Raw genomic sequence first — 15,316 nt, forward strand, 5'->3', positions numbered from 1 at the left:
AAGAGACAGATGTACATATCCAAGAAGCACAGCGCACTCCACAAGTCATAAACCCCAACAGGCCCACCCCAAGACATATACTTGTCAAATTATCCAATGCTCAAGACAAAGAGAAAATCCTAAAAGCAGCAAGAGAAAAGAAAACCATCACATACAAGGGAAGCTCAATTAGATTAAGTGCTGATTTCTCTTCTGAAACCATGGAGGCAAGAAGACAGTGGTATGATATAGTCAAGGTACTAAAGGAAAAAAATTTCCAACCAAGAATACTCTATCCAGCTAAACTAGCATTCAAACATGATGGAGAGTTCAAAATATTCGCAGACAAACAGAAACTGAAAGAGTATACCAACAAGAAACCTCCCCTTCAAGAAATTCTAAAGGGAGTTCTGCAGGAAGAAAGGAAAAAACAGGAAAGGCAAAGTTGGAGGAGAGTATAAGACCAACAACAACAACAAAAAAAAAACAAAAAAAAATATACAAACAAAATATGACAAACACAAATCCAATCAAAATATGGCTAACACAAATAATTCCTTGATAGTAATAACACTGAATGTCAATGGATTAAACTCACCTATCAAAAGATTCAGACTGGGACACTGGATAAGGAAATATGACCCATCCATATGCTGTCTACAAGAGACACATCTTAGACCCAGAGACGCATGGAGATTGAAAGTGAAAGGCTGGAAAACAATCATACAAGCTAACAATAACCAAAAAAAGGCAGGAGTAGCTATATTAATATCAGACAAAATAGACTTTAAATGTGAAACAATTGTGAGAGACAAAGAAGGATACTACATTTTAGTCAAAGGGAAAATCTGTCAAGAAGATCGAACAATCATAAATATCTATGCCCCTAACAAGGGTGCCTCTAAATACGTCAGGCAAACGCTGGAAAAACTAAGTGAAAGAATAGATACATCTACAATTATAGTGGGGGATTTTAATACACCACTATCAATTCTGGACAGAACATCTCAAAAGAGAATCACCAAAGAAACAAAACATCTGAATAGTATATTAGAGGAGCTCGATCTAATAGACATATATAGATCGCTACACCCAAACACAGCAGGATATACATTTTTCTCAAGCGCACATGGATCATTCTCCAAGATAGATCATATGCTAGGCCACAAAGAAAGGCTGAACGAATTCAGAAAGATTGAAATCATACAAAACATTATCTCTGACCACAGTGGAGTCAAGCTGGAGATTTGCAAGGGAAAGAAGCCCAGATTTCACACCACGATTTGGAAATTAAACAACACACTCTTAGAAAAACAGTGGGTCAAAGAGGAAATCTCAAAAGAAATCAATGACTACCTTGAAACAAATGATAATGATAACACAACATACCAAAATTTATGGGATGCAGCAAAAGCAGTACTGAGAGGGAAGGTTATAGCCATAAATTCATATATCAAAAAAGAAGAAAGAGCAAAAATTGAAGAACTAACTGCACATTTGAAGGAATTAGAAAAACAACAACAAAGTAACCCAACAGGAAGAAGAAGGAAGGAAATAACAAAGATAAGAGCAGAACTAAATGAAATAGAAAATAAGAAAGCACTTGAACAGATAAACAAGACCAAGAGCTGGTTTTTTGAGAAGATTAACAAAATTGACAAACCTTTAGCAACACTAACAAAGAAAAAAAGAGAGAAGATGCAAATACACAAAATAAGAAATGAGAAAGGCGATATCACCACTGACCCCACAGAAATAAAGACTATCATAAGAGGATATTTTGAAAAACTATATTCCAACAAAAATGACAATCTAGAGGAAATGGACAAATTCCTAGAAACACATAAACAGCCCATATTGACAAAAGAAGAAATTGATGATCTTAACAAACCAATCACAAGCAGAGAGATAGAATCAGTTATTAAAAATCTCCCAACTAAGAAGAGCCCAGGGCCAGATGGCTTCACAGGTGAATTCTATAAAACATTCCGGAAAGAACTGACACCAATCCTGCTGAAACTATTCCAAACCATCGAAACAGAAAGAACATTACCCAACTCCTTCTATGATGCCAACATTACCCTAGTACCAAAGCCAAACAAAGACATCACAAGAAAGGAAAATTACAGACCAATTTCTCTAATGAACCTAGACGCAAAAATACTTAACAAAATACTTGCTAATCGTATTCAACAACACATTAAACGAATTATACACCACGACCAAGTGGGATTCATCCCAGGTAGGCAAGGATGGTTCAACATAAGAAAATCAATCAACGTAATACACCATATAAACAGATTGAAGGAAAAAAATCACATGATTATATCTATTGATGCAGAAAAAGCATTTGACAAAATACAGCACCCTTTCTTGATAAAAACACTCCAAATGATTGGAATACAAGGAAATTTTTTGAACATGATAAAGAGTATATATGAAAAACCTAAAGCCAATATTGTTTACAATGGAGAAATCCTAGACTCCTTCCCTCTAAACTCAGGAACAAGACAAGGATGCCCACTGTCGCCGCTCCTATTTAACATTGTCTTAGAAGTACTTGCTCGAGCACTGAGGCAAGAACCAGAAATAAAAGGCATTCAAATTGGAAAGGAAGAAGTCAAAATTTCATTATTTGCAGATGACATGATCCTATACATAGAAAACCCTGAGAGATCTACAACGAAGATTCTAGAACTCATAAATGAGTTTAGTAAAGTCGCAGGTTATAAGATCAATGCGCAAAAATCAGTAGCATTTCTGTACACCAATAATGAGCAAGATCAGGAGGAAATCAAGAAACAAATACCATTCACAATAGTAAATAAAAAAATCAAATACTTAGGAATAAATTTAACTAAAGAGGTAAAGAACTTATACACTGTGAACTATACAAGATTGTTCAAGGAAATCAAAGAAGACCTAAATAAATGGAAGACTATTCCTTGTTCATGGATAGGAAGACTGAACATTATTAAGATGTCTATCCTACCAAAACTGATCTACACATTCAATGCAATCCCAATAAAAATCAATGCAGCCTTCTTTAAGGAACTAGAAAAACTAACTATGAAATTTATTTGGAAAGGAAAGAGACCCCGAATAGCCAAAGACGTACTGAAAAAGAAAAACGAAATTGGAGGAATCACACTACCTGACTTCAAAACATACTATAAAGCTACGGTGGTGAAAACAGCATGGTATTGGCATAAGGAGAGACATATAGACCAATGGAATCGAATTGAAAGCTCTGATATAGAACCTCACATATACAACCACATAATATTCGATAAAGCCACCAAACCCTCTCAACTGGGAGAGAGTGGCCTATTCAACAAATGGTGTCTGGAGAACTGGATAGCCATATGTAGAAGAATGAAAGAGGATTACCATCTCACACCTTATACAAAGATCAACTCAAGATGGATCAAAGACCTAAATATAAGAGCCAAGACCATAAAAACCTTAGAAAGCAGTGTAGGGAAACATCTACAGGACCTTGTAATAGGTAATGGATTTATGAATATCTCACCAAAAGCACGAGCAGCAAAAGAACTAATAGAGAAATGGGACTTCCTCAAAATTAAAGCCTTCTGCACCTTAAAGGAGTTTGTCAAGAAAGTAAAAAGGGAGCCCACACAGTGGGAGAAAATATTTGGCAATCATATATCTGATAAGAAACTTATAACTTGCATATATAAAGAACTCCTACATCTTGAAAATAAAAAGATAAACAATCCATTTAAAAAATGGGAAAAAGACTTAAACAGACACTTCTCCGAAGAAGAAATACAAATGGCAAGAAAGCACATGAAAAAATGTTCCAAATCTCTAGCTATCAGGGAAATGCAAATCACAACCACAATGAGATACCATCTTACACCCATAAGATTGGCAGCTATGAAAAAAACAGAAGAATACAAGTGCTGGAGAGGATGTGAAGGAAGGGGAACACTCATCCACTGCTGGTGGGAATGCAGAAGGATCCAACCATTCTGGAGAACAGTATGGCGGTTTCTCAAAAAACTAGCCATAGATTTGCCATATGACCCAGCAATACCACTGCTGGGAATATACCCAGCAGAACTGAAAACAAGAACACAAACCAATATATGTACACCAATGTTCATAGCAGCATTGTTCACTATTGCCAAAAGTTGGAATCAACCCAAATGCCCATCAACAGACGAGTGGATCAATAAAATGTGGTATATACACACAATGGAAAACTACTCGGCTGTAAGAACAAACACACTACAAACACATGTGATAACATGGATGAATCTTGAGAACCTTATGTTGAGTGAAGCAACCCAGACATTGAAGGACAAATACTACATGACCTCAATGATATGAAATAAACAAGCTGCCCTAGATAGCAAGAGACTGAACGATAGGCTTGCAGGAAATCGGAGGGTGGAGGAAGGATATGAGCCGATGTCTGCAGGGGTGGAATTTAAGACGAGATGGTGGTAAGTATGAACACAAAGAAGAGATAAAAGGGGGGCAAGGGGTTGCCTTTGCTTGGGGCTTTGCGGGTTTGAGGGTGGCTGGGGAGGGACGGGTGGGTAACATTGCCCAAAAGTGGGGGGAGGGAGGGGTAGCATACGAACCAGGAGAGGGTCAGGTGTTGGTGGAGAGTAAAATGCCGAGAAAATCATATCAAAATATAATAAAGAGGGTTACCTGTTTAGAATGCTCGGAGGGGAGGGTCTGATGCAGGACGGGCTCCTGGGGAATGTCTAAATGCTCATTCTGCCAGAGTGGGTGACACCATGGGGTAGAAACCCAAGTAGTGAGAGTGGGGGTGGACCCACATCCTGGGGAGGACTAATGCCATCCAATAGAGGGAACTGTATCCCTCGAGAGAAAGGGTGGCTCCCAGGGCATTGGGGCAGTTGAGCAAGTTAGGCCCTGAACACTATTCCATCTATCTCTGGAAGTGGCTCCTCAGGAAACGGAGGTTGGCTATCACTGAGGGCACCAAGGTGGAAGGGAAAATGGACGTTAAATGTGTGGAACCAAAGTAAATGGGGGGTAAGAGAGGAGTTTCTTGAGAGTACACAAGGATGGATATAAAACATGTAATATTACACCATAACATATAGGAGATGACAGACTGATAATGTAAACCATAATGTAAAACATAGGATAACTAAAAATGTAAAGAACTGTGTATCCTAAAGTATGCACCATAATGTAAACACAGATGTCACCTTGTTAGAAAGCTAATGTCTCAGACTCTGTACATCACTTTAAGTAAATATGATATGAATAGGGCGTAAGAGTATCACTGTGGAAGGGAAAAGGTTTTCTGGTGGATGTGTGGGAGTGCTGTATATTATATATATACATTGCTGTGGTCTAGGACTCCTGTGAAGAAAAGCTGAATAATTGGGGGGGGGGAAAAAGAAAAAAATAGGATGTGGAATTTCTTCAAGTCAACATTCTTTATCTAAGTTCTTTATCTAACTTTATCCAAGTTCTTTATCTATCCTTTAAACTCATCACTATATGCCATTCCCTAGTAAGGGACCATGACATTATATTGGGCTTCAAATTTCGGGGAGTTCTGGATCACAGAGTGTTTCAACAATGGCAATGGAGGGATACTGGTATGGGATACCAATGACAGATGATATATGACTGACAGGGAGCTGTACAGAACATATGTCCAGGGTGCATGGTAATGTTTGGATATACTCATAGTGGCAACAATTAAAAACCACAGTAGGGGGGGTACTGGGTTCCTGGCCAGTGGTGCTCTGTCGTGGTCCCTAGGGGAGCAGCGACAGTCTCCCAGGTACAGTGGTGGGGACCGGGAGGGAGTGAGGGTTCAACAGTGAGCCCCTGATACTAATGACTATGCTTGTGAGCTGATAAACCCAAAATAATAACAAGGCCTAGAGCAACTTTGTGCCTGGGAATTTCCTTCTGTCAGCCTTCATGTTACTCAAATGTGGCCAGTCTCGAAGCCAAACTCAGCATGTAAATGCAATGCCTTCCCCCCAGCGTGGGACATGACACCCGGGGATGAGCCTCCCTGGCAACGAGGGACCACTATCAACTACCAACTGATGATGCAACTGGAAAATGACCTTATACGGAAGGTTCAATGCGGATCAGCAGAATATCCATGTCTACATAAAATACCATGACTTTAAAATGCTGTTTGACCTAAAGTAAGGGGGAAATGGAAAGGAGAAATGAGTTTATATGGCTACGAGTTTCTAAAAAAGAGTCTGGAGGCTGGCAGAAGGTTTGCCCTCATGCACAACTGAGCAGAGTCAGAGAGACAGATAAAGCAGATACAACCCCCAGATATTGGTTCCTTTGAGGGCTAAAGAGACCCATGGGAGTTATGGTCATGGCCGATGGGGTTAACTACCAGGGCAGATGGCCCCTCTTTGGAAATGGTGTTTATGTGTGATGAATCTGGACTCAGATGGGATCTCCCTTCATAAGACTTTCATGCTAATGTGCTGGAGGTGCAGTTAATGTTGGGGTTTAAGATATATTTAGGGGATTTGAATCTCTGGACTGACAATGTGATAGTCAGATCCTGAGCCTCAACAGACTCCAGCACCTACAATCTGATTTATTGGACTTACCACACTCAGCTAAGATGGAGGTGAAGAAGGACAACCACCACACCATGGAGCCTAGAGTGATTACAACTGAAAATGGGAGGATTGCATCCAGCATCCAGGTGGAATCTGAGCCTCCTCTTGACATAAAGGTGCAATGGACACAACCAATCCAGTGTCCACATAGAAGAGGTGGCATTGGATTGGGAAAAGTGGACATAATGGACAAAGGGTATGGGGAAAGGCAGGAAGAGATGAGAGGTGGAGGCGTCTTCGGGACATGGAGCTGCCCTGGATGGTGCTTCAGAGGTAATCACCGGACATTGTAAATCCTCACAGGGCCTACATGATGGAATAGAGGAGAGTATGGGCCATGATGTGAACCAATGTATATGAGGTGCAGAGGTGCCCAAAGATGTACTTACCAAATCCAATGGATGTGTCACGATGATGGGAACGAGTGTTGTTGGGGGGGGAGAGGGGGGGTGGGGGGGTGGGGTTGAATGGGACCTCACATATATATATATTTTTAATGTAATATTATTACAAAGTCAATAAAAAATAAAAAAATTAATAAAAAAAAAAAAAAGGACACAAACCGATATATGTACACCAAAAAAAAAAAAAAAAAAGAAATTACTATGAAGTTAAAGCTGCTAAAGAGAATCCAGATGGTAGATTTCAAATTATCCTTTCATGTTGTTTCAGAGTATTTCAGAATGGTTTCTCTTATAAAATAGAAATTCAGTGTTTGTTTGTTTGTTTTGTTTCATTTTATGTCCAACATCACCTCTGTGAAACATCATCAAAGTAGAGTTTAAATTGATCATACCTGAGATTTTATATTGTTCATGGAGGAAAAAAATCTTCTGACCCTAAGCTTTCTTCATGTAATACACATTCATGAATGACATTGTCAACATCTAAAGACAGTATTGTTAATATAAAGAGGAGAAAAACCAGGATATATATTATCTGCTCAATCAATAGATCTTACCGATGGACTATAAAAATTCCCAGGAATTGAGCTCCTAAAGGAAGTTAAGAAATGACAAACATCTCAACCTACCATATCCTCTGCCCTATATGTAATTGCAGCCTCCATATACTGAGCAGCTCAGGGGTACAATCACTGCTATAGACAATTAAATGATTATCATGTTTCTTCTACAGTATTATACTGTTTTGTTCTCATGCTATAGTACCTAATCTCCTGGTCCTATTGAGAAGATATTTGGGCCCAATTTTAAAAATTGTTTTCAGTGCAACTTTTTATTTTTAATTTTTAAAGATGCTTTAGATTGCATAAAATGTTATATTGAAAATATAGGGGACTCCCATATTCCTCAATCCCTCCCCCTCCCACATTTTTCCCCATTAGCAACTTCTTTCTTTAGTGTGGTATATTTGTTACAATTGATGAATGCATATTGAAACATTGCTACTAACCATGCTCTATAGTTTACATTATGGTTTATACTTTGCACCACAAAATTTTATAGGTGTTGGCAAAATTTATAATGCCCTATATCTGTCATTGCAATATCATGCAAAACAATTCCATGACAAGTGACAAGATGTGTGGGCTACTGGCCTAGAGTTATCCCTGGATTTAAAAAAAAAAAAAAAACAACCTTTAAATTTAGGTTCTTTTGTTCGTTTTTTGGAAAGTAAAAAAGAGATTTCCAAACTAGACTAGATGGATGAATGATTTTTAGCAATGTTTGTATACTCAAAAAGTATTTTAAGGAGAATAATAACTTATGTGTTCAGCTCTATGGCAGTACTTGCAGCCCATGAGCTGCAACCACATGGTGAAAAAAATGATATATTATTTTCAAAGTGAAAAATAATCCATGCTACAGGATAAGCCACAATACAGGGTTTACATAATTTGCTGATTCATGTGAGATTTCTGATGGAGACAACCAAGAGAAATAAACTGGGGAAGGGGGGCTAGAGACAGTCTTCCACAAGTTAGCAGAGAGTGACTAATTCCACAAGAGAGAAGAGCACCAGGTGGGCATGTGGAGTTAGGGGTGAGGTCCAGCACAAGGGAAGATGCAGCTTTTATCCGTGTTAATGATACACGCAGACAGGACACTGTTAGACATGAAATGAGCTAGAAGTTTGCAAATACTTAGAGGCAAACATTTGAGGACAGAATACCTGCAGTGCTCAATTTATTCTGAGCAGCTCACTCTGAGTGTGGAATGAATTAGTGTTCACAAAAAGAGATATGTGACTATCGGGACACAACAGTATTGCATCCCATGGGATGCTCCCTGTGGATTGGTTTGGGGAAAAGATCCAAAAAGTGTCCACATTAGGAACTTTTGTTGCCTAGTCCAAAAGTTTGTGTTATACCATGGTTTAGGGCCCATGCCCTAAATTGCCTGGGAGTCATGGAAAGGATAGCTGCACTGAAAGAAGAAAGAGAAATACATACCAGGCCTTTGGGAAGACCTGGGTGGGTAGGATATGTTGTCCCTTTGAAGCGGCTCCTTAACTATTATTGGTGGAAGAGGCAATTATTAACGTGATTCACTGGGTCTCAATTAAACAACCTAATTCTTTCTAAGATGCATTTTTATAATTAGGGAAATCAATCAATCTACAAAAAACCTTCTAGGGTTATTTAAAGTTTTAATGATGATGTTTTGGTACAGATATTTCATAGCATTTTACCAAAAATGAAAATTGATTACAATATGTTTTAATTTCTTGTCTTATATGGTAATATCTTCGATTCTTTATTTTGTTGTGTATCTTTAATTCATGAATTTTTCATCATATTTGCAATTGTTTTTATTTTTAACTAAAATTAAAATTGATTTTTAATCATTTTGCTTCTCATAAGATTTATTTTGTAGTATTTTTCTAACTTCTTCCTTACTTATTTCCTTACTTTACATTGTTTACTGAGAAGTTTAGAATATTCTTATGTTTTGATATTATATCATTTGTTATATTGTATGCATGAAAACTTATCAGTGGTGTCTTTAGTGTGAATTGTGTAATAAATGGTTATAAACTAACTGAAAAACTACTGCTTTACCAGAAGATGCCACCATGTGCCTTGCTATGTGACAGAGGAGTCCAAGATCACCCAGCAGCCATTTTTCAGGAAGAAAGCATCCCCTGATGATGACTTCATTTGGACATTTTTCTCAGTCTCACAACTGTAAGCATTTGAGTTAATAAATTCCCATTATGAAAGCCAAAATAATTACTGCTTTAGCTTTGCAATTAGCTTTCATGATATTGCAAAGTGACCCTCTGATGTCAAGAACAATTACTAACTGTGAAATTTAGGATATTTGTAATTTTGCTGCTTGACTTTTTAATGTCATCTTCTTAATATATTTTTATGTTTTCTTTCTACTGCAGTCTCTGCAAGTTACTCAAGCTCACCCTTATTTAATCTCTATTGTTGCCTTTCCAAAAATGTTTCCATCTCCCTAACAATTTTTAGTTCCTTAATTTATTTAAATATCTCAGCCAATTTTGCCTTTTAAATCTGCTTTTGTTTCAAATCTCATTTCAATAAATCCAGGATTTTTGGTATTTTTCAGAGTTTGTAGGAAAATTTCACCTTTTCAATATTTATACTGCTTCTTGGAGCAATTCTCCTTCAAATGCACATTCTTCATCCACCTTTTGTCTCTTATGAGCCTTCTTACCTTTTGTTATTTTTGTGTTTTACCTTGTTTTAACAGACTAGATTTTGTAGTGTATGAAACTGAGGTATTGTTTTTTTAAAATATTTTTTACATATCCTTAATCTTTGGGAGAAGACAGCAATCCAGGATTGCTCTTTCCCCAAATATATTGGGAGAGTGTGTTTTGCTTTTTCTTCGAAGGTTTTCTGGGTGTGATTTTACCTGGATTTTAAAAACTTGAGCTGGAGAATAAGTGTTGGTGATTTTTAGTTTATCTTATGTCTTGCAGTCACTGGATGGGAAAGTATAGTGGATATCTGGAAGTTTCATTCTGACATAATTTTCCCAATCATTTTTCCCCAAAATAAATAACTTTTCTCTGGAACTATATCTAGCTCCCCCTAGCTCCTAGCCATGCCACTTATCAACGGAGCAGATTTTCCCAGCAATGGAAAAATCTTCTATATGGAAACACTCCTCTAATAGGATATTTGATGTCCCATGGCCTTCTACATTCTACATTTCATTTTTCCAGGGTAAGTGATGCATAGGATGGTGCTTAGCAAAGAGGGTTTTGCTCTCTGTATCCAAGTGTTTTTCATTAAATTTCAATGTACCAGGTACATGATGTATGGAACATGTGATTTAGACTTATGGGAGTTTCACAGTTTTAGGACTGTTCCTGTTTGGAAAGATATTTCTTTTTCATTTTATTTTCTTCTGTTATAGTTAATAGATTTAAATTAAGAAGTTATGTAAATATTGTTTTCACTCAGCCAATATCTATCACTCTTTAAAAACACAGTGTTTTTTAGAATTAATTTCAAACTTCTGTATGATCAGTCACATGATATTTGTAATGAGTAATGAGTATATATGATATATTAAGAAAAATCCTATAATTAAACAAGTTCAAGTTAAATGGTATGTATGTGCAGATTTAATTACTTTCCTTGTATTCTGCCATGGAAAAATGCCCAGATAATCCTATTGTTCTGAGTTTGTTCATGAATGTTTACTTTGAAGACTTTAATGATTCATAATGAATGGGAATATGTTCATCATGGAATTATATGTGCATGGAATATAAAGCCAGATACTTGGGAGCTCATCAACAGGAAAGGACATTGGATAGGGTCTGACTTGCAATGACAAAGGGTGGACTAGTAATAGTTAATTTTGCATAAAATTTACCAGAAGGAAATCAATTTTTAAAGGAAATATTTATTTCTGGAATATAAACAAAATCTGTGAAGCTTCCTACTTGAAGGCAATGGTGGAAAATGAACAAGGTAATAATGAAGATATTGCAGTATGTTTTTGTTTTTGGAATGAAAATATTGAGTTGAAGTTGATGGCAAGTTGCCACATTTATAAGTGTCCCTTAACTACATTAATACTATTAATAAGGGTAGAACCACATGTGCTTACTGCAATTACAATTCATGAGGGGTTATAAATTTGAGGTTTATGCAGAAGGTGGGGATGAGATCACAGGTAGATGGATAAGGATTATAGGATTCAGATTATAAATTCAGGACATTTAACTATGTCATCTCACTAAATATTTAACAGGGTTGAACAAATCATTTTATGTCCCATGGATCTATCACAGGAATTTCTCTATCAGTGTTGCTAGTTCTACTTAAGTTCTACCTAAGACATCACAATGGGCCCTTGAAGAGTACATGGTGGTATGTCTTTTCCTGATGAATCTATGAATAACTATGAGGTGCAATTACTATCCTTGCATCATTTCAGATATTCATAAGAACATGCTCACCCAGAAATAATAGGATAAATATAGTGAGAAGTTAGCAAAGTTAACTTTCATTTGATACTAGGAGATCTGATCATATCTCTTGGGATTGAAAAGAACTGGCTCTCCTTTCTTCATTTCTATATTGCTTAAGTGAATTTAGTTAATAAAATGGAGATATTGTGGGGATCTACAAAGGTCAGAGGGAAGAAAATAAGATTTATCAAGAAAATGTCATATCTAGAGCTGAAGTTATCACAGAGTATCTATTTAAACAAAGAGGGTCTCTAATATTATAGATACTTTTATTCCATGTTATTCAAAATAATTAAAATATTATTTTCAAAATAATTTAATTGAAGATATACTGATGAAATAAAAAATATATATATTTTGAAATTTCTTTCCAACATGAAGTAATTGGAATTGCTTTGGGGAAATGTTAAATATTAATTATGATCACCAGAATTTATATTCAGGAGAATTAGAAAGGTTTCTTTTTGCACCATATTTTAAGGCAGCTCTTCATTCATTCATTTGATGATAATATCAACTATCTACTAGTTGGCTTGAGCTGTTTCAGACTCTCCTGGGAAAATCAAACGAGTATAAAATGATGGATTTAATTTGTGCAGGCTGCCAAATGGATTTTTGAGAGAGTACCATGGACATGGATGCTGTGAAATCACCAGCTATTGTGAAGAAACTGACATACACCTTACTCAAATCAAGTACTTAAAAACAAAGGTTTTGGGAGTGTATAATATTAAAGGGCTATTTTCTTTTTCTGCAGGATTGAGGGAAGTCTCCTTAGTAACACTGGATTGGAAGAAAGGCCTGCTCTCTATAGTACCTTCATAACTAAGAGCTTACTGAGTAGTGTCATTTCATGAATCAGATATGGTTTCTTCATTTGGAAGTAAAGATCCTTTTACTTGCTTGCTTCCTTTCCAGGAAGCACATTTTGCCTTCACACTTTGAATGATGGTTAGAAGGCAAATGATTCTAGGGAAAGAAATTTAAATACTTAAAAATGTATAACTAACAGATACCATTTCATTTCCTAAAAATCAAAAGGATCTTTGGTCCCTGAAAATAGAAACAGGCAAAAACAAAGAAAAACAAATAAAAAGCACCAGTGGAAGGAATAAGAAACATAGATAGTGAGTAGAATCAAAATCAATTTTACATGCATTCAGAAGAAATGCATCCAAGCTTTACATTTCTCGGTAAACAGATGCATTTGAGCAGGTCATGTAAGCATTCAGGCATTGTTTTATAGTTAATGATAATCACATCCAATTTATTTCAGCAATGTAACCTTAGAAATGTCCACAGTTCTTCATGATGAGAGATATTTTTCCATAATAGAAAATTTCTTAAAAATTCAATTTTCTCATTTTAGTTGGAATCAGCTGAATTTCCTCCTACCTGTAATTAGAAAGATATGTCAAAATATGAAGGGTAAATTTGGTGGGATTGGAAAGAAACAATGGTCTAAAGTGTTTCCTATAGCAGATGATGTTGTTTATTAATATGCCCATTGCGCTCTATTTTGAAGAAAATTAGGAAACCACTAAGAAGTCAAATGGGTAGAATGAACACATTAGGAAAAATGGATCGATGGAAGTTACTAGCTCTAAGGACACAAACTCATACCAATTTAACATAGGACACTTTTATGAGAGGTAACCTTGTCACTCACTTGACCTTGTATAATATGCCATCTTTTCAGCTATGCCTCAGCATTCTGGAAACTACCTCGCAAATAGGGATGGTGAGGAGTACCAATGAGAGCAGCCTGACAGGTTTCATCCTGTTGGGGTTTTCTGATTATCCTCAGTTACAGAAGGCTCTATTTATAATCATCTTGATCTTGTATTTACTAACAATTTTGGGTAATACAACCATCATACTGATATCTCGTCTGGAACCCAAACTTCACATGCCAATGTATTACTTCCTTTCTCATCTATCCTTCCTGGACTTATGCTTCACCAGCAGTGTGATTCCCCAGCTCCTGGTAAACTTGAGGGATTCCATGAAAATGATTACCTATGGTGGCTGCATTGTTCAACTCTATGTTTCCCTTGCACTGGGTTCCACAGAGTGTGTTTTGCTCACGGTGATGTCCTACGATCGCTATGTTGCTGTCTGCCGTCCCCTTCGTTACACTGTCCTTATGCATCCCCATCTCTGCATGATCCTGGCCTCTATGGCATGGCTCAGTGGGATGGCCACCAGCTTGGTACAGTCTAGTCTCACTCTTCAGCTGCCCTTCTGTGGTCATCATCAAGTGGACCATTTCATCTGTGAGGTTCCTGTGCTCATCAAGTTGGCTTGCGTGGACACCACTTTCAATGAGGTTGGGCTTTTTGTGGCTAGTGTCCTCTTCCTTGTAGTGCCTGTCTCATTCATCCTGGTCTCTTATGGGTACATTGTCCAGGCTATTTTGATGATCAAGTCAGCCTGTGGGAGACAGAAAGCTTTTGGTACCTGCTCTTCCCACCTTTTGGTAGTCATCATCTTCTATGGAACCATCATCTTCATATATCTGCAGCCATCCAAGAGTAAATACAAAGATCAGGGAAAGTTCGTTTCCCTCTTCTACACTGTGGTGACCCCTATGCTGAACCCTCTTATCTATACTCTGAGGAACAAAGAGTTTAAAAGGGCTCTTAAGAAAATTCTAGGGAATATTCTGTGTATAACATTTACATGAATCCCAAAGAATTCCTAAAAGTGATACTGTGATAGAAACCTTCCAGAAGGACAACACTTTGGCCATTTTATTCCATTTTCTTTTAATTAGTTGCTTATTCAATTTTTAACATACAAAAATACTATGAATATATGCACCTAATCCTGACTTTACTATGACCCAACTCAGCATACAATTTAGTATTTACTCAATCTATGCTTCAGTGTCTTTTCTTCAAAATGTATTATTTAAGTAGCAAATGTGAGATTCCTTTTAAGTGCTAAACTCTTTACAAGATTAAAGTGAACATGCAAACATTCAAGGCATTCATAAGGCTATTTGTTCTCACCATCATTCATTTGTTTTTGTTTTTGTTTTTTTTAAGATTTATTTATTTATTTATTTAATTTCCCCCCTCCCCTGGTTGTCTGTTCTTCGTGTCTATTTGCTGCGTCTTGTTTCTTTGTCCGCTTCTGTTGTCATCAGCGGCACGGGAAGTGTGGGTGGCGCCATTCCTGGGCAGGCTGCTCTTTCTTTTCACGCTGGGCGGCTTTCCTCATGGGCGCACTCCTTGCACGTGGGGCTCCCCCACGCAGGGGAGCCCCTTGCGTGGCATGGCACTCCTTGC

At 37.1% G+C, this 15,316-nt stretch overlaps 1 protein-coding gene across 1 annotated transcript; it reads left to right on the plus strand.

Moving 5' to 3' along the window:
• The first annotated feature begins 13,707 nt into the window (after positions 1–13,707).
• Positions 13,708–14,709, plus strand: LOC131273525 (olfactory receptor 2G2-like). Its single transcript, XM_058276879.2, has one exon. The coding sequence runs from the start codon at positions 13,708–13,710 to the stop codon at positions 14,707–14,709; it is 1,002 nt and encodes a 333-aa protein (XP_058132862.2).
• Positions 14,710–15,316: the final 607 nt, after the last annotated feature.

This window comes from Dasypus novemcinctus, chromosome 15 (assembly GCF_030445035.2).
Source record: "Dasypus novemcinctus isolate mDasNov1 chromosome 15, mDasNov1.1.hap2, whole genome shotgun sequence".
In the NCBI taxonomy this organism is placed as follows: domain Eukaryota; kingdom Metazoa; phylum Chordata; class Mammalia; order Cingulata; family Dasypodidae; genus Dasypus; species Dasypus novemcinctus.